This window comes from Anticarsia gemmatalis, chromosome 10, assembly GCF_050436995.1.
Source record: "Anticarsia gemmatalis isolate Benzon Research Colony breed Stoneville strain chromosome 10, ilAntGemm2 primary, whole genome shotgun sequence".
Classification (NCBI taxonomy): Eukaryota; Metazoa; Arthropoda; class Insecta; order Lepidoptera; family Erebidae; genus Anticarsia; species Anticarsia gemmatalis.
This window is the reverse complement of record NC_134754.1, coordinates 12,602,153-12,615,155: the sequence shown is the minus strand read 5'-3', so window position 1 is coordinate 12,615,155 and position 13,003 is coordinate 12,602,153. Positions and strand designations below refer to the sequence as shown.

The window sequence follows — 13,003 nt, the reverse complement described above, 5'->3', positions numbered from 1 at the left end:
TTTATTGTACGGTTAGTGGTTAAGCTAGTGTTAAAGTTGTTCATGCTGCCTGAAAGGTCTTTGACATGGCTTAAAGACTGTTATCGTAGTAGACAACAACCGGGACGAACTTTTACGTGCAGGCCTACAGAAGCACGGAGACGCCCAGCTCAAATACCACTAAGCAGTCACCCATCTATACAATGACCACGTCTAACGTTGTTTAACCTTTAAATCATTTACTGACCCATAAGACCAGGCCTATATAGCTTAACCTACAAATCATTTACTCAACCGTAAGCGCAACTGGCTATGAATATGCGAACTTTATTATTGACAAAGTTAAAAATCTTTAACTGCTTTTTTTTTAAACAAATCTTCCTGTTTTTGGATGTTATAGTAAATGAAACTTTAAACATGAGTAGCTGTGTAGGTTAACTAGTACCTAATAAACTCTCTTAGCTATCTCAATGATGTACTCTCAAGATATTTATTTATCAATAGCAAGACTAATGTGCTATCTACTAGATAAATTAACTAAGTTAAACTAGGATGCTGCACCGGCTGCATTAGATGAAACCATCCTACGCAAATGTTATTAGTTTAATAGATATTTTAATTAAAGTTTTCATTAATTATAATGACGTTGTCAATTTATTTGAACTAGTGTCCGTGACTTGGCCGTGGCTCGCGATTTTATTAAGATTATGTCTGGGGAAAGGAGCTTTTTGTAGTACAAATACAGTACGGTATAAGCTGTATTGTAGAATTGTATTTTTTCTAATAAATTATATCGCTTTCTGCCTTCTTAAAAGTAATTTTATGGTTTAGTATCCTAAAATACCTTAAGGAGGTCGTGCCGACTGGTGCCTTAGTTAACAACGGCCGCGCGGATCTCTGAGGTTAATCTATGCTTGCCGAGGTTCTTCTGTGGATGGATGTGACAATCTTAAACATCGAGTTCCTTTGTGTTTCGGAAGGCATGTTAAATTGTGGGTTTGGGCTATCATTTTCAAAGATCTTTGACAGTCGTTAACAGTAGGTTTAACGAAGGGTATCGTGTTATAACCCAGGTAACTGGGTTGTGAAGGTCTGATAGGCAGTTTCTCCATGTAAAATTCTACGCAATTTCTGAAAAATAGTTAACAAACATAGTCAGAAAAGACTTTTTGGCACGACCCAGGATTCGAACCTCTGCGCGGCTGTCGCAAAGCCTACCTTATGCGCCACAGAGACAGTCAAAGAAAGAAAGAGGTATGATAAAATAAAATATCCAAATATAATATTATTTATATTGTTTATTACATCAAATGCATTGCATTATGTTACTTGGGAACAATAAATAAATTGGTGTGTTCATATTGTATAACGATTAATCTATGTCGCAACCATTTTATACACAAAACTATTCGGAGATATGACACATTTATAACAAAACAATAAAAGCCGGCTTTACCACGTCTTGGATAAGTATCGGTTAGTTAATCAGGAGGAACTTTCTTCTTTATTTATTCGTGGATAGGTTTCTATTCTAAACCAATCTATAAGCTATAAGCTGGCTTGAAGTGCTTGACTCCAAAACGATACTCAAGTTTAAATAACGCTCAAAAGTTTTATCTCTACAATGTATTAGTAAGAGTACAATAGTTAAGCGTTATTTAAATGTAAGTGTTGTTTCCTAGTGCAGTCATATTTTACTAGAATTTAAGATAAGACAATTTACCAATCTTGTTGATATCAGTTAAATGGGAAATGGTCCTTTCTTTAAAGGCGCGGAAAAGTTAGGGTGGGGGGTCATTATTTTTTCGTCATAACATTTATTTACTCTTTTAAGATTAGTGGCAACTGAATGAATAATTGCTTAGTCGTTAACTGGTTGGTAAATAATGAGTAGGTATAAAAATTCATTTTTGACATTGAAAGGTGTGTTTTGGGATTTTTCTTCTGATGTTTATCACTAGATGCAGTTATAAATGTGTCATATCAACGAACAAATGAATCTATATAACATTTCCAGAACTATAGTCTGTACTATACATGAAGTAATTACTTTAAGCCAAGAAGGAATGAACAATCGTAAAATAAAATCAAGATATAACATAAAAAATATATGAAAACTCTCGTCTTTGGTACTTATGAGAAGCTTTGGAATACCTGCAGAGAAAATAATTGTACTAAACAGGCGAAGGAAAGAGACAGAAGATACTTATAATACCATGCGTTATTATGCCCTTAGTTTAGTTTATTGCGTTGCAAAAACAACCTTATATGATATTTACAAAAAATTCAAATCACTGGTGCATTGTAATGTACGCGCAAATGATTACATTTCCAAACGATTCGCCATATCGAAAAACGTACACATTTTCTTTTCAAAAATAGCACCAATATTATAATATCAGCACATCGCGTGTACCAAAAAACGATTGCTGGCAACATTGTCGAACAAATTAACAGCTAGCAACACCAAACTTCATGCAATACCGCGCGACAATCTTATACAACCCTTACTGAAGTAATAATAAGTATTTTTAATACATTTAGGTGTAAAACAACGTAGATATGCACTGAATAACAGTATAGGTATAATTAGTATTAATTTTTGGATACAGAATGCCTAAAGTATTAAGATAATGTAGACACAGAGTGATTACAAGAAGTTTTGCACCTTATCACACATTTTAAGATAGAAAATATACATTTTTATTCGTGTATAAATAGATATGTATTAAGGTAAAATTAATTAAACTATGGTAACACTTTTTCTACAGAATCATAGAGAATAGAGGCCAGAAAAACTTGTTATTTTTGTTTTTTCTGGTATTTTTTTAACATGAAGCATAGGTGTTAGTTTTATGCAGTTTTTTTTTGCAATAAGCTTTGTTCTTAGAGGTATAGCATGCATTATATTTAATAAGTGGAACAGCAGAAGAATAACTTAGTATAGATTGAGGACAACGCCATCTAACGGCTTATGATTGAACTACTAAGTATAAACTCATTGGATGTACGGTAACGCTGAATCGCGCAAAGTAATGGCCCGTCGTTGCCAGTTATGCACAAATTATGAAGCTTGGTTTGAAAAAATCCCCATCATATTTTGTTAAATATTCAATTTATCACATGCTAAACCTCTAAGAACTTGATCTTCAAGATAAAATAGACTTCACTTAGAATAGTATAGTTGAAATATTCTTTGATATGGTAGACTCTAGATAAAGTTAGGTTACATTGTGATATTTTCAACTTTACCTAAATGCGATATGAATATAGAAATGATACCGATTTTGTACAAAACCAAGTATTTTAAAATATTGCATCTCTTTCTTGCAAATACACTAGAAAAGGAAAAATTACAAATTTTGTAATGCCATTTTTTAGTTTTTTTCTGTTTTGACGACTACTAAGTCATTATTTTCGCAGCTTGTATGGTTTTTGCCTATTAATACCATCTGTCCTTTACCAATCATTGCTGTTAGAAAGAGTAAATAGTTTGGTTTGGTACAAAATCGGTATCAATATACAGAAACAGTCAACATTTTCGACCTACAATCAACCGCGTATCTATGCATCAAGTTAAAAACAAGCAACTATCATTCAATAGGCAATTCCAAAAGGACACATGTCTTATGTATTTCAACGTCACATGCGCCCTTTTGAAATTACATATTCAAATATTTAAAATTAACAGCAAATATGAACGTTAACATTAAAATTTACAACCTACAAACTATAAACACAAATGTTGCCAACTACGAAAAAAACATTTCGGTATTATTTTAAAAAACGTACCTAAATTTATTTGGTCTCATTTAGTAACGGTTAATATCAACAGAAATTTATTAACAAATTAAATCTATAATATCAATTTGCAGATCTTTTGAGATTCTTGCTTTTCACCACAGTTTATAATTCATATTAACATTTTTTGATAAAAACAGTTAATAGAGATTATTTATTATAGTGCCCTTCAAATCTTTTATTCGTATTGAAATTTTGATATCAAATTTTGAGGTTATAGTTCACCACCTCTAGATTTGTTACATTTAACTAGCCGATAAATTTTGACAGTAATTTCTTACATTACCTGTCAAATATCAGTTAGTATAATAGTTTCTTCAAATCGTACTTTTCTGTCGTAAAAAAGATCTTGAAAAGCACTACAGTGGTATTTTTCTGTCAAATTCAATAATAATAACATTACCCATCCAGTTTTATTGAACAATATCCAATTCAAAGAGGTCATCTCGTTAGAAATCCGTTCCTATCAAATATTAGTATCATTCCTATCTAACACGCTTTACAAAGAATTGTGCATTCTTATCACAAATACCTTTTTTTTGAGAAAAGCCTCCATTTATGGTGAAAATACTCGAAGGCTTCTTAGTAAAGTTGCCAAGACGTTTGCCAAGCATTCAGCTCTTAAGGCAAGTTGGCCTTCCAATGTTGAGTTCGTGTCTTGGCCTTGGCTAGCTGCCCTTTTGGTGTTGTGTTCATGAATAATTTGCGCCATCTCGGCCCCGGCCAGCTCTTTGAAGGCTGCGGTGACGTCGTGGACTCGAAGGACTAAGTTTCTGGTTTGGAGGGGCGCTGATGTGTGTCTGCCGAGTGCCTGAGGAATAATATATGAGATTTATAAGACGATGTTCAAAAAAATATGTTCCGCAATACGTTAATGACTTGCTATCTGATGAAGAAAAATCTGTGAATGGAATTGAAGGAGTGCAGGAACATTAAAACAATATGAATACAAATGTATTTGCTAGTTTTTAAATTTAAAGGTTTAGGTAAACTTAAATTTTTGCGTGGAAAAGGGCGGAAGTGTTTGAAAGTTTGGACTACATTCATTCCATTCCTTCTGTGCATCGTTTTCGAGGAATGCTGTCTAAAATCTACCATTAAAATTAAGATATAAAATAAATCAGTGTATAAATGTTTACCTGTGCCAAATCGGCCAGTCTTCTAAGCGGCGTGAGACAGTCAGCCAGCGCGGCGGGAGCGGTCGGCGTAGAGGCGGCGCCGGGAGACGCGCCTAGTGCTCCCACCAGGGTGCGGGATGCGCCCACCAGGGACACTGCGCACGAGGTCAGTTCACTGCGAGCACGCTGGAAATTACAAAAAAAGAAAATACTATTACATTAGGCTGATTTCGTAAAGGGCAATGGCGTCTAAGCAGGTTTCTCGCCATTATAACTTCATAAAGAAAATGATATTTCAAGAGGTTTTGATTAATTGGCAAGACAACAAACCAAGAATTTTAGTCATCATATTAAAAGTCGGTCATACCTAATGAAATACCCAAATTTGAATCAAATAATAATTGAGTGCAACACAGTATTTTATCCATATCTTATGCAATATTAGCAAATACTTGTTGTTTGGAAACTCACCTGAAACTTAACTTCATCAATATCCTCGCCGCCCCCATGGGCATGCTGATGAGAACACTTCTGTGCCACCTGGTGCAGTCTCTGCAGCAGACCTTCCACGGCCACCTCCGTCTTACACAACAGACTCTCTATAGACACGTGCCCATTGTTCCCAGACTGGAACTCCGGAAACTTCACCGTTGGCGGAGAAGGCGGCGTGGGAATGTCCGGATCCACTACATCTTCTTTAAACCTCACATGGTTCTGAACTTTTGGAGTCGGACTGGCACTGTCCCGACGAAAAGACTGCCTTTCTGACAATGGAGGACTAAAAACCCTTTCCCCCGGAGCACCATTAAGTAAGTCCGGTCTATTACTAAACCGTCTACTCATTTGCGGAGAGCATAATGATAACGCAGTATTGTTCTTCAAAATCGTATTCTTAGTTTCGGAGTTTGAACGCACGTGTCGTGTTTGCAACGTCATCGAACTGTAGTTTGGCGTAGACCTGATATTTTGGCTTTCTTCTTCAGTCAATCTGTTTTCAATTTCTAAATTTCTATAGGTGTTTAAATTCCTTTGAAAGTGTGGAGAACCAATACTGGCTAAGCGCTGTTCTGGGTTCCTTATTGGAGATTGTTTTGCATTCTTCATTCGTAGTACTTCGATACTTGGGACCGGTGGTAGTGGAGGCTTTTTCGGCGGCAATAATATTGGAGGTGGTGGTGATAGAACCTTGTTTTCTAACCTCGGAGGTAGTTGCGGAGGATTCTGCATCTGCTCATTGATGTCACAAACGACTTTGTAGTTCAACTTCCTATTGTTTAGTGTACTGAAATGATTGTTTGTTATTTCGACAGCTGATAGTTCATTGTTTAAGCAAGTGAAAGAGTTGGACCTTGGTCTCGGAGCTGGTACTGGAGGTACCTTCGGTGGTCTTTCTGGAGGCTTCTTACCATCAGATCCTTTTCTCCTCGGCGGTGGCCTGATTTCACAAACGTCTGGTATAGAGTCCGAATTCTGTATCTGTGTTTCAACTTTTTCTCCCTCATCTGAATTCTCTTCAGACTTATTCTTATCCTTACTACAACAAGAAAACATACCTTTCCTTTCAACAGTAGGGTATTCTATAACATGAGCGTTTCCATTCGATTGCTTATCGTTTGACACACTTTTTCGCTTGCCTTTTGGGGAGTCAGATTTAGTTTGTGCAGGCGTTTTAGCTTTGTCTTTCAACAATAAACTATTACGTGCTTCGCTTAAACTTTTAGCAGTGAACATATTTCTAATCTCACTAACGCTTAGAGTACCTTTTACAACGTCACCGTTAGCAGGTTTCACTTCAGTATTTCCTAGTCCATTTTTTGCTTCTAAAATCTGACTGTGATTTGCATAACTGACTTGCTCTCTATCTAATGTGGATGAATTTGATGCTGGGGGCGGTGGAATGATATAAGACATGATTTCTTCAGGAGTTAGTTCTATCGCTGGTGTAACTTTCACAGTCGGTGGCTGTATTGTTACGTTAGCAATAAACTCTTCCAAAGCTGTTTTCTGCGGAGGGTTCGCTAAATTCTCCTGTGAGTTTATCTTGTCGTCAGCGAACGAAGGTGGCACGATAGGTACAATTTGAGGCACTTGCGTAGCACAGTCTAATTCGTCCGGCGTCTGCGGGGGAGGTATCAAAGTTAAATCTATAAGCTCGGCATCATTATCAACTACGCTTTCTTGATAAAAAAACTGGTAATCGGCTGTTCTCGCTTCTTCTTTACTACTCTTCTCTCGGAGTTGCTTCAAATATTCTTTTAGATTTGGTTCTTTATTGTCTTGTGTAGGGTCTGGACTGTGAAGGCCGAAACTCGTTCTCACAGGTTTAGTTGTAGACTTATTCTGATGTTTCCTTATCGGGCTATTAGTTGGTGTGTACAACGAATCATTGTCGCTTTCAGAATGACAAACATCATTATTCAAAGCTATTAAAGCGTCTGTAAGTCCGCAATTATTTAGAATAGCACTTAATCCTTGCGACTGTCTTGTCGTTAAGCTATTATTGTCTTTCCCATTTTCCGGTACACCTAAGCCGTTTAAGCCTTGGTTGATAGTTTCAGTCAACAGAAGTAAAGAGTCGCTATGTTTCAAAATCCCCGGCGCATCATCAACACAGGACATCCTACTAGTATTAGATTCCGTATCACTTTCTATATTATCTACACTAGTCTCTTTACCAACTAGCTCGTCTCTCATCTCATACGCATCGAAATCACAATTCTCAGTCAAATATTGTTCAGAATTTTCAACTAATTTTTGCATTTCTGCTACCCTTCTTAGTACTTCTTCGTTCTTAGCCTCGACTAGCCTCGGGTTATTGGAGGCATTCTCTAAGAGTTCCATTGATAGAACGCTTTGAAGGTCGAAACCCATGCCGTCGTCGAGGTAGCAAGCATCATTTGGATCGAAAAGTCTAAAATCTTCATTTCTCTTGCATTTTTCGAAATGGACGTCGTGGCCTAGTAAGCCAGATTTGGACTCGTACCCTATTAGTGGGCTTGAGTTATTGCTATGGTTTCTGTTAGTGATGCTTGCGTTCATGTTGGTGTCTAAAGACTTGGACTGTTCAGGAGTGGAGTGGTATGGAGGGGGCATGCTGAAGATTGCGAAGTGCTTCTTGGATAGCATGTTGGGGTCGTCGAAGTGAAGGTAGCTCCACTTAGCTGGCACCACGTTGTGTTGAGACAAATATGGTGGAGCTGGAAACAAGAAAAATATAACTTAATTATTTTAACTCAATTATGCTTTAGTTTATTTAAGTTGGAGGTTTTTGATTCAACTGTTTTTTTTTCTGTTTTCTGATTACTAGAACACTCAGGGGCCGATTTCGAAACAAATTATTAGTTCTCTTTAGTGTTTTGGCCCTAAAACGTTTTGACCAGCGAATGGTTTTTTGCTTTTCTTGATTTTGATAGCTTGTATCAGCTTACCTATATCTTCCGTAATAGGCTCCCGTTCTTGCTCAACATTCAATTCTCGCCCTGTAGCTAGTCGATAATATCTGAAACGTAAGCAGTGACAACTACATCATTTATGTCCTTCGATTAACGAAAAAAAAAACAAAAATGTCCCTCAACTTTAGGCTACTTATAAGTATCGTAGAGACAGAAATACTTTAAAGCCTCCCTTAAAATTTATATAACTTTTCAAAATTTGGCCGTTACGGCTTCGAAGTTTCAAACTTTCGATTTAGCATTTTTTGACATACGCCTAATATGAGACTCTCATGCAGCGACTTACCCAGCAATAATGAGGGGCATCTCAGCAGCATCTCTTTCCTCCATGAGCAGCGCCAGCACTCGGTCCCTCTGGAGGAAGATGGCGACGTCAGCGCCGCCGTGCGACCACTCGCGCTTCACTCTGATACCCTCCACCTCTTCGAGAGACGCTATGGATTGTGGCTGTTGAAGAAAACCTTATGTTAATATCATGACCACGAATATAAATTTGATATAATGGTTTTTATCCTGTTTCTTAATCACAATCAGTGAAGTGACATTTCGACGACTAATTAGATTGGACTGGACTGATAATGTCAGCCAAACGCCTTAATAATTTTTAGTTGAAAAGACGCATATTTTCGGGAAAAAAAAGCAAAAAAGGTGAAACAAAGCACGTTTGTATGCGCTTTTACACCTGTTTGAAGATTAACATATTTTTTCCCTGTTTCTACTTATTGTTAGATGTGTTTTTTAAGTATCGGAAGCAGACTTGTAGGCGTAAATTACCATCATTAACTTGGAGTCTTGGCAGCCCATGAAATTAATGGAGCACAGCACAGATTAAACCACAAATATAACATCGTGGGAAGTGTAAATAATCATGTCTATCTGTAGAATTATGCAAACTAACAGCAACAGCATAAATAATGATTAAAAATAAGGGGGTATCTTACAAAAGAACGACTTACTACAGAGTTGGTGCGGCCGACGATCTGGCTGAGGCCGAAGCGCGGCGACACGAGCAGCACGCGCTCCGGCCGGCTGCTGCTGAAGCACTTGGCGCCGTAACTCGGCAGACCCGCCACTATGTCTAGGTAGTGCAGTTTAGCCTGGAAAATAACACCAAAGACTTTAAATTTTTTTGAGACTAGTTAAAACAGATATAGGTGTTGCGTTGTTTTAATTTTTTTTCGGCAATTTGGTAAAATATACATTAATTTTGAAGACAACATGTTCAGGTACGATTTATAAGCCCGCTTTTGTTTTAAATGGTTTTGATGATTAATCATGCAGTCATTTCCCTATAAGATTATCTTCTTCCTATTTTTTCCCTCTTATTAAGTATTTAAAACCACTCGCTAGACTATGAGAAATTATTTGCCGGATTAATGGCGGTTAGAGTGCAAAATTTTGATTGTAGCTCTTTTTTATGTAGAGCAGACATGAGCTCCCTTTAGTCTCTATACAGTCTAAAATCTTTAAACATTATGTGCAATGTATTATGCACTACTTTACCAGAGTACATTGCATAATTATATAGGAGATTTTTTAATTTTAGGCATCTATTAATTTCCCTTTACAATATGTAGTTTATTCAATAATGTGTTACCTGTAACTGTGTCAGCTGCCTCTGACTGCCAGTCATCTGTGAGTTAAGTTTGAGGAAGTGAGCTATCAGTCGCCGCAACTCTTTACGTTTCATACTCTCGAGGAGCCCACTCGGAACGAAGCGTTCTAAGCCGAATTCTCTCCTGAAAAATAATATTTTTATTTGAATTTTTTTATTAATAAAGTTAACAAATCCAAAAACTATAAAATAATTGAATGGAAAAGATATGTCAACAGATTTTTTCTTAATCCTTAGTTTAGTTAGTGGTTAATCGAAATCAAAAAGCCTTTAGCTTGGCTAAACGACTTATATCTAAATTGACAGCAACCGGAACCGAGTTTGTTTCGTGTATCCCTGCTCGTTCATATACTATTTCGGTCACCCATCTATAGAATGACCGCGCCGTGGGTTGCTTAACCCACTGGTTGTTTATCTACCGGTGAGCGCACCTGACTATAAGCGCCTCACCCGTATAATGATAAGGCAGTGCTTGACTTTTAATGTATCAACGATAACTACAGTACTAGAATAATAATTATTGAACAACTTACTCAACAGCTTTGACAGTCAACTTAGCCGGCGACAGATTGTTAGCCAACGCATGCTGATGCATATGCAAGGCGGCCAGTCGTAACGCGACATCGGGCTGTAACTCCGGCGCGAACCGTTCTTGCGCCACGTCGTTGCAACACTGCATGTATAGGTAGTCTAGTGCCGCTAGGTCACGCTGAGCCAGCTCGGCTGCTGAAGTTGGCATGAAGACCACTCGGAATAAACATCGCATTTTGTATGAACCAGGACGTGCGGCAATCTGCAAAAATAAACAATCAATTTTAAGTCTTCAGTCTGCATCGTTCTTCAGTTAGTCAGTCGTCAGTCATCAGTCGTCAGTCGTCAGTCATCAGTCGTCAGTCATCAGTCGTCAATCGTCATCAGTCATCATAACTCGTCAGTCAATAGTCGTCAGACATAATCAGTCGTCAGTTATCAGTCGTCAATCGACATCAGTCATCATAACTCGTCAGTCATTTATAGTCGTCAGTCATAATCAGTCGTCAGTCATAATCAGTCGTCAGTCATAATCAGTCGTCAGTCATCATCAGTCGTCAGTCATCATCAGTTGTCAGCCATCATCAGTCGTCAGTCATCATCAGGCGTCAGTATCATCAGTCGTCAGCCATCAATCATCAATTCCTTACCCTAGCCAAAGACTCCTTTGGATCCAACAGAGTCAGTTTGTTTCTTCTCAAACTCTTGACATGTTCCACCACCAGACTGAAATGCTCTTCAGCAGTGATGCACAGCTTGTCTTTCAAACTGGTCACCACATCGGCTACGGTCGTCGTAGTGTCGTATTTGAAGGATTTCGTCTGACCGTTCTCGAGGAATACCTTCAAGACGTTCGCCATTGGAGGTAAGCAGAGGTCACCGAGAGAGAATGCTGACGGCTGAAATAATGACATCATAGGATTAGTAGCGAAATGTTACAAATAAAAAGGGTTTGAGACACGGTGGACTGTTTTTCGGTTTATATTTGAAGTGTTCAAAATAGGTATCATAAAGGATATTCTTTTTTAGTATTTTTTTTAATATTTTTAAATGTTTAAAGGCTGAACAGAAGCACGGCAGATTCTATCGTTCAAATAATACCTACCTGAGTCTTCGGGCTAAAGGAGAATATAACGGCTAATTAATAAATGTCGACTAACCTATCCTATAGATAAAGCGACTATGCCTCCTGATAAGTTAACCAATGGTTACAGGAGTGAAATCAGGACTGTAGGATAGAAAGAAGGAAGTCGGATTAACACAATAAGGTTAATTTTACTTACGGGATACATAGGTGCTCCATTCAACTGCACGGAATCAGCAAACCTGACCCTCGGTGGCCTGGCCCTCAACCTCGCTCTCTTCGCAGCAGACAGTAGAGCTGATCTCCTCGCCGGGTTCCCACTCCTTGCCGGCTGACAGACCCTCAGGGTGACCTTCTCGGAACATGCTCGAACTGCCGATATGACGTGTTCTCGCGCTGCTAGGCTTACGTCTTCGCCATTGACGCAGAGAATCTGGTCACCAGGTTCCAACTGGAAAATGAATTGATAGTGATTTGTTTAAAGCCGCTTCATAAAACTTCGCTTATGTTTATTGCTCTCACTCACACGAACTTAGGAATTTTGGTTTGATTATCGCATTTTTTGGGTGTTATGATTATTGAAGAAAGTCGTGTAAAGTTTGGTTTAACTCTGTCAATCAACGTCTGTGATAGACTTGCCTTGCCTTTGTTTTACGTTGATGATATTTTGACCTGCTGTTTCCTTAGTTCAATATTTGTAGTAAGGATAATATGTTTCGTTAATTTAAATTGTTTCCTGATCGCAATCAACTTAAGGCGCCCACAGGAACCGAAGAATTGGCCCGATACAGCATGTCTTATCATAAAAGTAGTCTGTTAATGTTGCTCGGTGACTCCCGTAAGACAATTTAATGACGCGGAAAACTGATTTGTTGGAAACTTTGTACGCAAGAGGTGTAATAATAGCCAGAAAAAAATACGAAAATATTCATTTACCTTCCCCACACTAGGCGAGTTATCCGTCACGAACCGCACAAGGACTGGTCTTTCTGAACCAGCGACGAACCCGAAGCCGAGCTCCGTGTCTCTCTCCAGCACCACATCTCTTGGCGCTGGAGGAGACTCACAGGAGCAGCCTTCTGGAGCCACGTAGGTTGTGGTCTTGTTGACGTGGCTGGAAAAGACAAGGTGGTAATTTGTAAGAAGATATTCGGATCGATATTGGGTTGGGATTTAATTTATAAGAAGTCTAGTTTTATTGAGCCATTTTATGGTAGATCGTTGGTTTCATTTTTTACTGCCACGTTTACTTTAAATTATATAGAGATAAGTCTTAACTTTGGTTAGAAGACAACGTCAATTCAAAGAAATTTTAACACAATATAAATCAGCTGGTAGCAACGTATCAGAAATTTAAGTAAAGTTAACTTCAATTAATAAACTACATAAACTGGAAAAGTCCACCAGCATTTTACTCGAATCA

General features: G+C 38.1%; 1 protein-coding gene across 2 annotated transcripts in view; it reads right to left on the bottom strand.

The window, feature by feature from the left end:
- Positions 1-1,257: 1,257 nt before the first annotated feature.
- The window catches only part of LOC142976057 (uncharacterized), a 237,919-nt gene continuing 226,173 nt past the window's right edge, over positions 1,258-13,003 (bottom strand). The window contains exons 4-14 of one of the 2 annotated variants that reach the window (XM_076119258.1): positions 12,517-12,694; positions 11,780-12,031; positions 11,147-11,395; positions 10,499-10,758; positions 9,948-10,089; positions 9,307-9,447; positions 8,637-8,797; positions 8,327-8,397; positions 5,370-8,095; positions 4,920-5,084; positions 1,258-4,591 (exon numbers count right to left, since the gene is read on the bottom strand). In XM_076119258.1, the coding sequence (XP_075975373.1) occupies positions 4,337-4,591; positions 4,920-5,084; positions 5,370-8,095; positions 8,327-8,397; positions 8,637-8,797; positions 9,307-9,447; positions 9,948-10,089; positions 10,499-10,758; positions 11,147-11,395; positions 11,780-12,031; positions 12,517-12,694 (4,600 nt within the window). In that variant the 3' untranslated portion in view covers positions 1,258-4,336. The remainder of the gene's footprint in view (positions 4,592-4,919; positions 5,085-5,369; positions 8,096-8,326; positions 8,398-8,636; positions 8,798-9,306; positions 9,448-9,947; positions 10,090-10,498; positions 10,759-11,146; positions 11,396-11,779; positions 12,032-12,516; positions 12,695-13,003) is intronic. The other variant, XM_076119259.1, reaches the window with a different exon arrangement.